At 38.8% G+C, this 16,107-nt stretch overlaps 1 protein-coding gene across 8 annotated transcripts in view; it reads left to right on the top strand.

Moving 5' to 3' along the window:
* Positions 1-16,107, top strand: part of trip12 (thyroid hormone receptor interactor 12) — a 71,156-nt gene that overhangs the window by 3,361 nt on the left and 51,688 nt on the right. For all 8 annotated transcript variants that reach the window (XM_067419470.1, XM_067419475.1, XM_067419474.1 and 5 more), the window contains one exon: positions 12,258-12,404. In XM_067419470.1, the coding sequence (XP_067275571.1) occupies positions 12,307-12,404 (98 nt within the window). In that variant the 5' untranslated portion in view covers positions 12,258-12,306. The remainder of the gene's footprint in view (positions 1-12,257; positions 12,405-16,107) is intronic.

The following is a 16,107-nucleotide window of genomic DNA, read 5'->3' as shown; positions in this document are numbered from 1 at the left end:
AACCCTCTAATCTAATCACCTCAGAGACAGTTTTTTTGTGATCCAATCAATTCCTAATGAAAAGTCTATATAAAAAGTAGGGCTGTGCGATTTGGGGGAAATATCTAATTGCGTTTTTTTTTTTCTGACAGATATTGCGGTTTGATTTGCGATTTAATTTAGTAAAGTCAAGCTTCAGCTCAATATTCTCAATAGTGTGCAGCACAATGTAAATTAAAGGAGACTTGTAGTCTAGCAGATGCAGTGTGCCTTTCTATCAGTTGACTGTTAGCTTCTTGCTGCTAAAATGTAGTTAGTGCTGCCTACAGAATGCTTTCTGATTCAAGAAAAAGAACTGAATAGATTTAGATAAGAACTGATTTCAAAATGTATTACAATGTCTAAATATCCTGTAATAAAACACTCAATTTTCTCTAGCGCAAACGATTTCCTGTAAGAACAAATAAAATTACCTTCAACAAGCTCTTCTGACTTTCACAAAATAATTCTCAAAATATTGCGCATTCAACAACTGAAGTTTCTTTCTTTAAAAGAGCTCTGGTTTTGAAATAAGGTATGCCTAGCTTATATTGACAAAACACAAAATATTCACAATTGACTAAAACTGTCAGGACTGATAACCAGTATTTAAAATATTGCACAGTGCACATTCAAGTGCAGCTACTTTAAACTTATTTTCTTCACACAGTTAAAGGCTTCCAGTGGCATTATAAAATAAAGTGCAGAACAAATCCCCTAGTCAACACTTGATTGAGTACAGATTTATAAAAACATTTTTTGCAAACAACCCTAACGTCTAACATTGCCAGTTTTAAACACGTGCGCTCCCATATCATTACGGCGTTAGTTATCTCCTGGTGCCTTCAAAATTTGCGAGGTCTTTTCATATGGTGTAACAGCTGCAAACAACTCTGAAATACTTTTCTGTTGTTTGCTACAGAGGCAGTACTTTCAGTCGACTTTTTAGCAACATACTCCTCAAATAGCCGCCAGTGGTGCTTTTTCAAGTGCTGGTGGCGGTTTGTTGTATTCCAACATGTTGTGGCAACAACAATTCGATGACAGCTCTTGCAAATTACTTTTTTTGTTTTTGTTGGTTTGGTGCCCATCAAAGATGCTGTTTTTTGGTACCAATCTGCCTAATGGTCGCTTTGCCACTCTGCATATGCCATGATCCCACTCTACACACACTCCTGTTTGTTATTTGCTGGTGGGTGTTCACACAAGCCACGCATTCCAGATTTGTGAAAAACTTTTGCAATATTTCTTAAATGTAGATTTAAAAAAACTAATGCGAAATGACAGCGTTTCCATAGCTACAGTTATGCGACGAAAACGTATTATTTTCCTCTCGCGATAGGTCATTCCAAAATAATGGCACTTGGTAGGTTTGTATATTCCATCCACCGCATTAGCCATTATTTTTATTGGAAGGAGACTTGTTATCCAAGCATTAATGGCAAGGAAAGCCCCTTATAAAGGTTACTTAAGTGCCACGGATATGAGGTGTGTGTGTGTGTGTGTGTGTGTGTGTGTGTGTGTGTGTGTGTGTGTGTCAGATCTGCTTCAAGGTCTTCATGATAATGTGGCATTTCTGTGTTTAGAATCCAGTATTCCTGTAATTCTAATGTTTTTTATGAGTTTAATAAAGAACTCTGTCTCGTCTTCTCTCCAAACAAACCGTCATCTGTAAAGAATGAGCGACTTTTACGCAGATATGCACGCCAGGTTGACGCATATAGAGAAGAGCGAAATGTTTGAATTTGCATGGTAACTCAAATGTTGTTGTTTTTTACCACTTTTGTTATTTTGGCTAGAAATTTTGTTTGTTGGAAATATGAATTGAATTTAGAAATGCTTTTGAAAAGAAAAATTTGGCATTTAATGAACAAAATAATTTTTTGAAATGAAGATAGCGTTTGGAGTAATAATTTGTTCAGAATAATTTGTTCCCTGAGTCCACAAATAAAAGTAGATAGTTTATAATTATGTCTTGAACTTATATGTATAGCTAAATATGACAGAGTATTGCCTCTGTCTTAAAGGAAGAAGGAAAAAACTAAAGAAAAAAAAAAACATTGTGCCTTTATCGGCCGTGAGTTAAACAAAACATAGCCTAATTGCAAAAGCCTAACAAAATTGGGCGTGGAAAAATTCAGTGGAAAAAATAATATATAGGCCCTATGTTGCAGCAGTGTGTCACTGCACCAGGTGACCTGTAAATGCAGGAAAAAAACTTTTCCATTGCAGTTTTGCGAAAATGGTTGCCCGAAAAACCAACTCATGAGCGTGCAATAAATGGGCGTTTTTGTGAAATTGCCGCGTTTCCATTGGGCATATTTTCAATTTTCAATTTGCGCAGTTTTGAAGGGTAAAGGAAACACCTCCATGTTTCCCCTATTTAAATACAGTTACACGAGTAGTTGAACGATCAAGTATGGTGACATAAAATAAAACGTGGCGCTTTAATAAGCGGATTAAAAAGTAGAACTATAATGTATGGCGGAATAGCACTTCTGAGAGTACTTCGACTCGGCGCAGTAAAAAGTCCCGGCTGAAACATCTTCCCTCACATCTCCCCCTCCCCCCTATTGACAGAAATGAGAGAGGGAGGGGAGATGTATATAGTATTGGTGGTGTCACGGATCACAAAACTCACGGTTCGGATCACATTACGGATCACGAGTCATGGATCGGATCATTTTTCGGATCAGGAAAAAAAGGGGGGAGGACACTATTTTTATTTGCTTTCCATTTATTCTAAGAAAAATTTGGGTGTTAGCATACCCTATATGGTTATAGCTTTAACAAATATAAAATAAATAACCAGCTGAATAAATCACATTTTACTCAGTTGTTAAAGTGTAACATGTGAAATACAACATGTGATGTGAAAATGGGCCTGAGCATATAGTGAAAAAAAATAAAATAAATAAAAGATTAGGATGTCAACATTCTCAGGGGAGAGAGAAGACCTCTCATGCCTGTTTAACACACAATCATTATTTTTATTTAACATCCAAACGTTGGTACTGAACATGCCTTGTCGTCATTGCAGTTCTCTTTGTAGGTCTACACTATTTTATAGATATCGTTTAAACATAGCCTAGAAATCTAGACGCAAATTTAATCTGCCCACGAGTGTCGTCTAGCAACTCTCAATACCCTTCTGAGCTGTATTCGCCTAACTCTTGCCGGCCAAATCACATCGTGTATAGAGTCGGTGGGCGGGGTCATAATGACGATGACCGAGTTGCGTTTGCGTGCTTCTAGTAAACACAGAAACTGGCGAACGGCGGTCTTTCGAATCAGCTTTGACCGCGACTCTGGAAGACTTGGAGTTAAGCTTTTCTGTGAGAAAAGAACAAAGAACGGCACTGAAGTCATTCTTAAAAAGGGAAGATGTGTTCTGAGTTTTGCCGACCAGATACGGCAAATTTTTAATCTATGAACGAGCTCTGTTTCACCTTCGTTGCTCTGGTTGGTGTAGCGCTATCCTATCGCGTGCAGAGGGAGTTTGAAAGACCTGTCCATGGTGAGTTTCCAGACCGAACATCTTGATGTGGGTCTGGCTTGTCAGGCTAGTTTAAACACTACATTTAAACAATGTATTATTCAATGCATTACTTTATATTTATATAGCCTTACCTTAAAAACCGGCTAGACTATGTTAGCATTTAACTCAGCCAACTCGTTTTTTCTTTCATTTTTTAAAATCTTTTTAAAAGAAATCCTGCTGGTCATAAAGAACTTTTTTTCCTCCTCCAGAAAAGAGTGCTCTCCATTATTTCACTTGTTTACCTAAAGCTATATGCCATTTTCCTTGCTTTACCCAAGGCAAAAAGCAATGTGTTGACTTTGAAACAGAGTACACTTTACATTATATGCATATGTGGGGAAATTACTAGATTTTCACATCAATACATGTTTGTTTTAATACGGACAGCAGTTCAGCACAGCAAAACAGACTCGGTGCAGAAATGATCGCCGTACTTCGCACTGTCGGGCTAAAACTGCTTGCAGTGGGAAAACTGTAATCTGTTTACATGGTACGGAAAAAATACACACCGCAAACAGACTACGCTGTGTTTGTGTGTGAAACGGGCATCAGCAGGTGTTGCTTCAGATAGGCATGCTCGATTTATTGCCACTTTCTTACGATTTTCTCATGCTGCCGCAATAACGTAACCTACTGTTAACAGTTTTGTCCACCCCCCTTCTTCCGTCGTCATTATATTTCACGGGGAAGCCAATATGCTCTCATACATGTGATGTGAATGATGCGGGAGGCTTTTCTTCTCCGCCACCGCTAGCTGTTGTTGACTGATTATGCCTTCACGTGAATGACTGCTGTGTGTAATTTCACTGAAACTCTGCGAGTTTAAAGGAACAAAATTACTTAAAAAGCAATAACGGCAAATTAAACGGTCTTTTACTCTGTGATCGCTAAACAATTAAGATGAATCCGCCCAAAAAAAATGCTCAATAAATCCGTGGGACACGTGCGTTCTGAACCGTGGATCGTGATCCGTTCGGTTCACGAATCAACTGCGATCCGTTGCACCCCTAATCGGTATCGAGGAATTTTAGTCTGGTGTTGTATCGAAGTCATAATTTTGGTGTTGTGACAACACTGACGTATGGAGAAATATGCCGCCATAATCAACAAATTATTGAAAAAAGAATCCATGTACACAAAAGAGATGGGAAAGAGATGGTGAAATAAATACACCTGGGTCTGCAACAGCTCTGCATTCTCCTTCATTCTGTGAAATACATCCTCGTGCTGGTCTATTTCTTGATGAGGAAGAGCATAAATTAATTTACTATGGCAGAAAACAGCCTTGTATCTTTCACTGTGAAAACACGGATACACCTCTCCATGGCAATTGCCCTCAACGCAGCGAGTGGGGCTGCAAATCCGCCGCCGGTCAGTGTGGTTTGCCCTATTATCTTTTTACATGCAGATGGAGGTTACTGGAGCCTGTCACTGTGGTGATTATTAGTGGTCGGAAAGTTAAAATGCCGCCACACCTCCAATTTGAATGAATCAATGTAAACTAGGTGCTTGCCGTCACCATGCTTCTGTTTGACGGTGCGTACACACAGGTGCGCTTGCGCTTAACTTTCACATGAATGAACTGAAGTTCTTCGCGCCAGTGTGCATTCCCAGTCCATAACGCCAGATAGAACTTGCTCATTGCTATCGTATCTGTAAAGTGAAGTCACAGTGTATAGTTTCAGCGTCCCTGCTGTTTAAAACGTATATTGCGATTCGTTAAACATCTCAACCAACTTATTTATTAGGCTTGGGCGATTTCCCCTAAATCGCCAGTTGACAATGTTTACAGTAAAACATAGCGATGGACGTTGATTTTTTACGTGAATATTACCACAGGAGTAAAGCACAAAGCTTTGTTTACAAAGGAAATAGATTTGCAGATGTAACATTGCATTCCTGAATGAGAGAGGTGGGCTGAGGCCAATTTAAAATTTGCCAGCTTTTTAACTCTGTTTTGCGATCTGGTAACCCAATTTTCCGATTTCCGTGAATTTTAACATTAGCCCTAACGTTAGTCCGTTTTAGCCCACTGGACATCTAGTTTCTTTTCTCAAATCTTAACTCGCGTCGCACTCATTTTCACAGGAAAATATAAACGTTTCTTCCTTTCGTTTGCGTATAATTAAGTCTATTATTCCCTTTCACATCTATGGTAAAGACTGTAGGATGAGTACCTTTTGACAAATTTTATTTTATTAAATTTTATGTTTGTGCCTGTTATTAGACTTGAGGTGCGTCAAGTTTTTTTAAATAGCGCATTTCACACCATGCGATTTTACTTTCACTTTGTACACTTTGAAGGACACAAGTAACAATGCTTAAAGCTCTATTTTATTTTATTTTTTTGCCTCCAATTCAGTCACAGTTCAGTGAAATCGGACAATTTACTTGCCATTGGCCACAGTTTTGTTTAAAAGGGGTCATATAATGTTACAAGCCCTTTTACAAGCTGATTGTATGGAAATGTGTGTTGGCAGTGTCTGTACATGACAATCCTATAATGATATAAATCCACTGTTTAAAAAAAAAAAAAAAATCTCCTTATGTTTTCCCCTGTTTCAATTCAAGCCGTTCAACCATGTGACGTCACACGGTCGGACACCCCTCCCACGACTGTTTATTGACATCAGCGTTTCACCTCAGACCCTTAATGAGCTGTTATAATAGTCCATCATTGTTGATACGCTGGAGCAGAATGGCGTCTAAGCGATTGTGGTGTTCTGTTGTTAGATGGAATAATGTTACCGTCACAAAAAAAATTGTGTTTTAACTAGGGGTGTGCCGGTTTGTCTACCGCATCAGATGTCGACGCCATCCTCTCCAGCAGCTGGAATTTGTTTTAGGATGCCATAGAAACTCTCAACGGCCACCAAGACTTATACGGTTTTAAAAAAGCTATTTATTTGTTGTAGAGGGGAAAATCATCTCATCAATCATCTCATCAAAATCATTAAATCAGAAATCATAAATTATAATGTCAGGCGCAGTTTAAGTAGTTGATTGTTTGCTTACATGTGTAGGTTTGGGGGACAGTCATTATGCCAACATTATCTTCATAACTTCTTACGAAATAAGTTTATCCCTCTCTTGTCAACATTATAGCTTGGTGCATGTGAGCGCAGCGCACGGTGTGTACGTCATATAAGGACGCACACTCAAAAGTAATCCGGTCAGGTCGTGTACATGGTGAAGTATGTTGGTTTATTTACGTGCCAATTTTGCTAAGAGCGGATAGCACGTTTTATTGTCTCTCCACCATGTTAGTGAATTAGCCGTAGAGTTAATTGGTTGTTCTTGGATATAGCGAGTTAACTCCGTGTCAGCGCACACTCTAATCAGTAAAGGGGCAGAGATTTCAGACCTCCATTTATTAAGGAGATGATGGTCTCCAAGATTTCTCAGACCTCTCCTGAATCATCTCCAGGAGTAGCAGCCTCCGAAGCACCACTAACTCCGCCTCCGTTTCCCTCGTCAGCTGATACAATTTGCCCCCGGAGTGCATCTTTTTTTTCTTTTCTTTTAAAAAAAAATATTTTAATAACACTGTTTTGGCGGTTATAGAGTTCTAATGACGGTGTTTAACTATAAGCGTCGGTCTCACGGTTATATACTAACCGTCACACCCCTATTTTTAACAGTTATTACAATGCATAGATAACGTTACGCATTACTGACAAACCGACATTAACAGATTTTTATTTTTATTTGCATTATGTGTAACATCCATCTATCAATGAACTAACTTATGCATCAGTAAACACAGCATGCTAACGTTTCCCTGCCAGTACATAAAGATAGATCAAAGTGACATTACGTTAACCAACCAGTCAGAAACGTCCTGTTTAGCCTGTTTTGGAGGTCCGACTCCAGTTCAAATTGATAACAGTTGCACAGAATCCACTGATATAGTATATTATTTAGTTTTCATTTAGACATAAAGAATCATATTAACTTGTACAAAAATGGCATTATATGACCCCTTAAATACGCCTAACGTGAAATTTAGTTACATATGTGAGTGATTTACTTGGATTGTAGATAGTCGATGAAAGTATCATTAGATTAAACACGTTTGTAGCACAGTTGGATGGAATTATAAAATGGGACTCATGAACCATACAAGATGGATGTAATGATTACTTTATTTGTTGGTGATCATTACATCACTGTTTGTTATCTGTGGGCTCTTACTCTGTTCTTCAGCATGATTGTGTAATAGAATAAACAGTTTTGTTAGGTCTGAGTCTCTGGGCCAATTGGTGGTAAAATGTTGCCTTTGATGATACTGCAGTGATTACATGACACCTTCATAAAGACATTTGACAGTTTAAGGGTGGGACGCCATTACACACTTTGGCAGTCATTTCTCTGTGCATTCCTAAATTAAGACAACAGGACATGGCTCGACAATAAGAACTGCCCGATGGCTCGGGGCCACCTTAAAAGAACCGGCTCAGGCCATTTCTTTATCTTCACTGAAGTTGATCATTTGCATATTTGTAAGCTTTACCTATTTAAATATTCAAACGCACATAGACGAGAAAGTGTCTCTCGGTTTGGTTATTGCGCGGCGCAGCAAATCTATCTTACGCGTACTCGCATGTCTCACAGTGTGCGAATATTCACACAAAATTATGTCAAAATGCCTGTCTTGTCGAGTATCATTGTAAATGTAGTCGGTTATGTCTTTTTAATGAGGGTAAACATAAAATATGCCAGTCGCCGCCAGCTTTTTAAAAAATTTCACAAGTTTCATGGCCCACAGAATATCAAAACATGCAAAGATATCAAAAGAAAGGACTCTCTTGCTTTATTCTAGCTTCATGCATTTTTTTATCAACACTTGGGGTGATTTAAAATGAGCAACTACAATGTGGCTAAGTTTCATGAAAAAAGCTGAGTCTTTTTGTAAAAGACTAACGCTACATTCAAATTGGAATCAGAATGCAGAGTAACTGTTAGATCAACACATCAAAGCTTCAGTCCTATAGCTCGTCCTGGTCGACATTCAATAGCACATCCGTTTATTGCTGATTATTGCAGTATTTTACATATACATCTGCTTATATGAGAGGGCTCCTTTTGGTTTCTTCTTTTCCTATGTTTTGATGAGGAGATTTTTGTTCAATATATGCAATATATGCAAATATAAATTTTCACCTTCGAAATTTGTTTTTAAAAACTATTTGAATAAATATTCAAATTTAGAATATTCATTGACAGCCCTAATGTAATTTGACCAAATCAGGAGGCATATTTTGGTGTCCCTTAAACGCCTGAGCTGTCGATTGGTATATTCAGTGTTATACAAGATCAACTGCTAAATTCAAACGTGCTTTTGCAATTTGGCTGGTGCTGAGCCAGAGACGGACATGTTCAGCGCACAGTTCAAACACATTCACTTACACAGATAGTTTGTGATGTGAATTTTTTGAATAAAAAGAAAAAGGAAATAAAAGCAATCTGTTATACAGCACTGTCATGGCTGTGGTGAGTCATGTGTGTGAGTGTTTCCCAACCTTTTTTCAGTCATTGTTCAGTCAATCAAAACTGTGGCACCCCCTCACATACGTTACGCTAGGAGGGTAACGGTACAGATTGCTCACGGTGTGGTTTGTATAACGGTTTTAGGTTCAAAAGCCTTTCTATAACGCTTTTCCCGCCAAACACATAGTTTTCCTTTATTTGTGAGAAAACGCTTCTCGAAAAAACTAATTTTCTGTGTTTTCACTGTTAGACGTTAGAGGGCGCTATTACGCATTATTAAAATGGTCAAAAACCCTGCTGGTGGCTGGCAACTTTTTTTTAAAACGCTGGCAGGAAAATAGTTAAAATGCACTGTCGTTTTGTGGCTTTTAGCCACTGGTTTTATACACATACACATACGTTTTGTACACAGATAGTGAAATGGCTAACGAAGGTGTTAAAGATGAGACTAAAATGTAGTTTGAAGGTCCCGTTCTTCGCGTGTTTTCGAAGCTTTGATTATGTTTACAGTGTGCAATATAACGAGTTCATATTCCGCGTGTAAAAAAAACACAGTATTTTTCACACAATTTACTTATCTGTACAGCGCTGTTTTCTCTGTCCTAAAAACGGCCTGATGATTTCCTTGTTCTGTGAAGTCCCTCCTTTAGAAACACGTAGCGAGTTCTGAATGGGCCAGCGCTTCCCGTGTTGTGATTAGACAGCAGCTTAGCGCACTTTGCCCGTAAAGGTCCCGCCTCTTACCATAACGGGGAGATGCAAGCGCTGAATGCGTGCTCTTCTCCACGTGGGAGAGCAACGAGACCACGCCCCCTATTTTGCATGTTCTTGTGGGCGAATGGTTAGTCAACAAACGGTTCTAGTGACATCATTCCTGCAAGGAAGTGCAGGGGTGTAGTACAAACCGGCCGTTCGCTGTAGGCTTTGAAAGGGAACTTCTGTTAAATATCTCGCTTGGCATTGAACTTTGAGTTTTATAATTTTACAGGTATTATTTATGCTCTAACAGCAACATTTCACACTAACTAAAGTTTGAAAGTTGGGATCACGAAGAACGGGACCTTTAAAGAATAACTTTTTTGTCAGGTGAAAAAAGATGAGCATTTCAGCGTTCATGTTTGTGGTTGCCAGATTTCAGTAATTTAAATCCCCCAATCAGAGCTTTTCTGTTAAAAGAACAAGTATACTAGCCGGTGTTTTACTTAAACTTTGCAATCTGACAATCGTATGTATGCGAGATCTCTCTCTCGTGCGGATGACCTGAAAACATACCTTCACACACACCTTCTAATAGATATCAGAGAACAATTTAAAAGTTTTGACAAATTGGTGGCTAATACAATTTGCTTACGACCCCAGTGACGGATGTTTATGGGGGAACCTTCATGCCCCCCACCCAACCCCCCAATAATTGTATGTTTTTGTATGATTTATATCATACAATTCATACAAAATTGCCGACTCTTAACCAAACTTTTTTTTTATCAGCTGAATCTCTTTGAAATGAGTGTTTGAATTGACATTGCAATCTTTTAACGGTTAATCGTGCAGCTATACTAAAAGTTAAAATACTTTATGTCTTGAAATCTTCATGATCAAATGTTAAATCCTAAAGAAAACTGCTGGGAGACGTTTAAGTCAATATAGGTATTAGGCAATATTTTGTTTTGCTGCTATCAGCCTCATTTGAAACAAACTTTTTTAGTTTCCACATCCACATGCAGAGAAGTAAAGGTGGCACAATTACAGCGATCATTCTATAATCCCTCCCACTTTAAAGCAGTGCTAACCGCAGTGGAAAACCAAAGCGAGCCGAGTCTTACCAAGCGTTAACATGCAGTGGAAATCTGCTGTTACGAATCCAATGACGCCATTTGTCATAGTCTTTCATTTAGATTATCTCTCATAATCATGCACCCCACTTAAGTGATGGTGCTGTGGGACGGCATCTCGCATACACACAGGATAAAGGTGTGGTGGGATTGTGTGTCTCTGCGGTGTCGTAGTGATTGATGGTTAGTGTTGTTCATTACCACTGAACTGAGGAGGACACTAAGGCCCCCTCCAGCTATTCTCTGTCTATGCTCAGGATGTGTCTTATCTCACTGCGTGTTATGATGCCGACCAACATGCTGTCGTCTTCAAAAATCGCCTCAAGCTTGATGACGGCATGCATTACTAAGAAAAAGGACACCAAATGCAGATTTGATTGGTCAGTGTAGAAGTCCTTTATATTAGTGTTTGGTTTTCCTGAGCATTTGTCCTTTTCTCCTTCAGCGTCTCCATATAGAGCTTTTGTCCTATTGATTATCTCGCTCACCTCTCCATCACTCTCTTGGTGTATTCATGGATCATTTGTGCAGTGGTGCTGTGACGTATGTTAAGACGAGATGTGAGTAAGGTTATTGATCTTTTACGAGCAATGGAGCCATGGTTGTTCTGTGATATATGTCTGTGATTTGAAAGACGATATGGTGCTGCTATTGGCTTTGCATAAATGGAATTGGAGAGGCGTCTGTTTCTGGTTGTTTGAACCTGGTAGAGATTAATTGATCTTTTGGTTGCAGGGCTCACAAAATAGGTAGCCTGTTGTGTCTTTCAGTCGGACTACCCAGGTGTATCACCACCCTGCCCCGACGGCTATATTAGTCAAATGTGAAATACAATTCCTTCCTTAATTTGCATTGTTCAGCACTTTTGACTTATTTGAAGGTAAAATACAATCACGGAAGATTTTGATTTTGCTGTATTGTCTACAGTAGGGATCGACCGTTACAGATTTGTTCTAGTGCTGACGCAAATACCAATTTTTTTTAAATCAACCTTAGCCAATGACCACCGATATTTGGAGCCAATACTTCTTTTGTTCCCTCAGTTTACATCATAAAAATGACATTATGATCATGTCTCATCAAGTCTCAAATTATATAATCAAGTCTGAAATATATTTTCAGATATAAATGTTGATCAATTGCCATTAGTTATCTCACAAATATTTGCCAACTCAATGTTTTTAGCATTTACACTATGAAAGCAATCCAGTTTAATGTGTTTTTGACTACCTCTGGAAGTTGTTGAAAATGAACAAGCTCAAATAGTTTTTAGACCCTGTTTACATCTGTATTTATATAATTTATATTTCATAAATTTGTATTTATAACACATCTCATCTTACCTTCCTTTTTTCTCTCTTTTTACTTCTATCCAGTGAATGGTAGTGTCTAGAAAGGGTATGTCCCTTCAGGAGAGAGGTGCCAATGTCCAACCGGCCTAATTCCAATCCAGGGGGGTCACTGCGCCGTTCAAAGAGGAACACAGCCGCGACCCAGCCAATAGACCACACGCTTGCAGGAAGGTGAGTGTGCAATGACAATCTGTACATAAAACTGTCTTTTACAGCCTAAGGTTAGGTCTGTACGTGTACCTTTATCTAACCGTCTGTATCTAGAACAGAATTTGTGCAGCAGATGCCACATTGAAGTCACATAACCCTTGCAATGCTATTCTTTTTATCTCAGTAAAGCTCTTTTTTTGGACACTTCGCTTGGTGCATAAATTAATGTCTGATTTTTTTAAAAATGGGAACTGTAACTAAAGCCGTGTTCACACTTGGCATGTTTGGTTAGATTAAAACAAACTCTCGTGCGATTGTTCTATTAGTGCTGTTCAATTCAATAAGTGAGAGCGCTGCCATCCAAACCTTGGTGCGCACCAAACAAGCGAACCGAAACCACTTAAAAGATGGGTCCCTGTCTGCTTTCAAATTAACCGCAAGGTCAAATGATATATGAACGCAGCACAGATCAAAGATGTGTAAACTAACCAAAAGCGGGAAGATGAGCCCCTAAAATCTCCTTCACACTACCATGGACTTTATCGCTGTATATTGCTATTCTCTGTACTGTGAAGTCGCTTGTGGGCATTCCCAGTGCCTTTGCACTAATGTTATTGGTAGACTGCACGTCTTGCCATATCTTGCCGGACTATAATACTGATATGCCAACATTGTCGCTATATGATAAATTAAAATAAGCTGATAACATCACTGTTTTGTCCAGTACGACTGTACAGCCAAATCTAATTTTGTTGCAATGTTGTCCTGTGTGAGACACTGTGAAGCTGCTTTGACACAATCGAGATTGTAAAAGCGCTGTATAAATAAAGTTGATTGAAAAGTTGATTCATATATAGAAAATGCAATCACAAGTGATGTATAAAACTGATGATATTCTACTTTGACTAGGAATTAGACTTAAAATGATTAAAAGTATATTATAAGTATAAGTTGTTATATAAACCACAGCAGTGCTCAGTAGGGCTGTGTTGAAAAAATCGATTCACCAATTCTAAATCGATTTTCATACTAATTTCTAAAGATCGATCCGTAACTCAGAGGATCGATTTAATAATAGGCCTACATTTTCCCTGTGAATTTTAATTTGCTGTGTCATTGAATTCACGCATGCCCTCGAGGTGGAAGGACATTAAAACAACGAACATGGCAGCTTTGAAAACTCCAGAAACGCAGCGGAAAGAGATTACTAGAGTAGGTAAACAAACTCCAGCCGAAGCTCTCGTCACTATACCGCCGCCGCCGTGCTAAAGAAGCGCTGCGGACAGACCGATTTTTCCCTCACTCTTCCTCTTCTCTCATTCTGCCGCGGTAAGAACCGCCGCGGACAGAGAATACTAGAGTAAGGTAGACGAGCGAACTCAGGCTGCTGGATATGTCGAGAACGTGGCTTACGTCACAGCCGTTCTCACTGCAACGCGCTCTTACTGCCAAGGAAGTTGTAATGGCTGCCTTGTCATGACAGCACGCGCCCTCTCCACAGCGCACGTTCGCTGACTAGAGCACTCTGGAAGGGGGATTGTTCTTTACAACCATCAATACTCCATTAATTTGCAGTTGAATGTCTTTAATAATAGTATCAATATGTTGCATAACTACAGTCCTGTAAATCAGGTAACTCTGATTTACTCCGGGATCCAAACGCTCTGGGAACTCTGTCCTGCCTGTCTTGCTTGGACTCGATGGTGGCGTGAGCTCCACTTACAGTCTTCCCTCCCATTGGTTGTTGCTAGCAAAATTCGCTTTTAATTTGCATAAAGTTGAAATTTCTGAACTTTTGTTTCATGTCTCCCGTTGCCTGACACGCCTGCATTCTGTGGCCAACGGTCACTGTTGTGTGTCTCCCCGGGAGTCACCAGCACTCCAATGGGCTCATGTCTCTTTGTTGCTGGCAATGCGAAGTGGCTTAAAAATGACAGAATGCTCACTCATAACTGTTTTGTCTTGTCATAGTAATGATGTTGCAGTCTCCTTACACGTCATAAAAGCCGACCAGTCAATCAATCAACTCTATTTATATAGCGCTTTTACAATGACGATTGTTTCAAAGCAGCTTCACAGTTTCAAACAGGACAATATTTCAACAACATTTTATTTGGCTCTACAGTCGTTCTGGAGAAAACAGTGATGTTATCAGCTTATTTTAATTTATCATATAACGATAATATTGGCAGATCAGTGTTATAGTTTATAGAATTAAATAAGACCTAACTAATTCATTTTATTTGTATGTTTAGTTGAATAATTTGAAACATAATTAGTGTCCCCAACTGAGCAAGCCAAGCCAAAGGCGACAGTGGCAAGGAACCAAAACTCCATCAGGGCATGATGGAGAAAAATAAACCTTGGGAGAAACTCAGTCGGGGTGCCAGTTCTCCTCTTGCCTATTATCACACCGTGTATGATTATTATTCTGGCAACCTTACAGGTCAGAAATCATATTAGATCGGAATAGTCAAAATTTCTGGGTATCACGCAAGAGACGGGCTTATTTAGGATGGCGTGTCGATTACACAAGAGTATGATACTCGAAAGATCGGCGTTATTGTGCCGGAGACGGGTTTATTGAGGATGACGTGCTGGTGAGGCAAATTCAGAGGAGACACCAATTGACACGGCCTCAGCAGACACTCCAGGATGTGTTGGTTATGTCCAGACGCAGGTCCACCGTCCGATCCGTACACTGCCTGGATCCAGCCGACTGCAGTAAACCTGTCGCAAACGTTCAGATTGTGATTTCAGACAGTCAGATTGTGAACTTATCCCTTTGCCTTAAGTTTTGGTGTAAAAAATATCTGAACGCTTAGTGGACTAGGACTTTTTTTTTTTTTTTTTTTTTGTTCTGACCAAATGAACTGAACTACAAGTGTGAACACACCCTAAAATTGTTCTATGTAATGCATCTCTAGGTGTTAATATCAAATGTGTATTCAGTCCAATGTTGCAGCCACGTTAATCAGTGCAACATAAAATATTACTATGCGCATCTTTAATGGTTCCTTAATGGTTTTATTAATTACTTTTTTCCTTAGCAACAATCACACAAAAATAAAGAAATCTTTTACAAAAAAAAAATCTGTTTGTGTATCATTAACTACACTTTCATATAAACTTCCAGCCAGTAATTTAAGTATCACAAGCTTCATTACTGTTCAAAAGTTTGGGATCTCTTGTGCTATCCAAGGCCACAATTATTTGATTCAAAATATAGTAATATTGTGGAATATTATTACAATTTAATTAACTAGTTTCTGTTTTAATGCATTTAAAATTATTCTTGTGATGACACAGCTGAATTTTCAGCAGCCATTACTCTTCAGTCTTTTAGTGTCACATGATCCTTCAAACACCATACTAATATGTTGATCTGCTGCTCAAACGTCTTATCAGTGTTGAAAACATTTGCGCTATTTAATATTTTTTATAATATTTAACAATTTCACTTCACTTTCACAGTAATATTATACTGTCACTTTTTAATTTATTTTGTCCTTGCTGAATTTCTTAACTTTCTGACCCTAAACTTTTGTATGGTAGTGTAATATGATCTCAAGATTGAACCAGCACATAAGGATACATTTTTCATGAAGCAAAGTACTGATTATACAGTACCAGCAATAGGAATGTAGGTTATTTAGGGGTGCCCAGTCTGTCTATACAGAAGCATTCGATTCAAAACTCACAACTTGAATATAATTTCTTGTTC

Source organism: Pseudorasbora parva, chromosome 16, assembly GCF_024679245.1.
Source record: "Pseudorasbora parva isolate DD20220531a chromosome 16, ASM2467924v1, whole genome shotgun sequence".
Taxonomy (NCBI): Eukaryota; Metazoa; Chordata; class Actinopteri; order Cypriniformes; family Gobionidae; genus Pseudorasbora; species Pseudorasbora parva.
The sequence above is the reverse complement of the archived record's forward strand: the minus strand, read 5'-3'. Positions and strand labels throughout refer to the sequence as shown.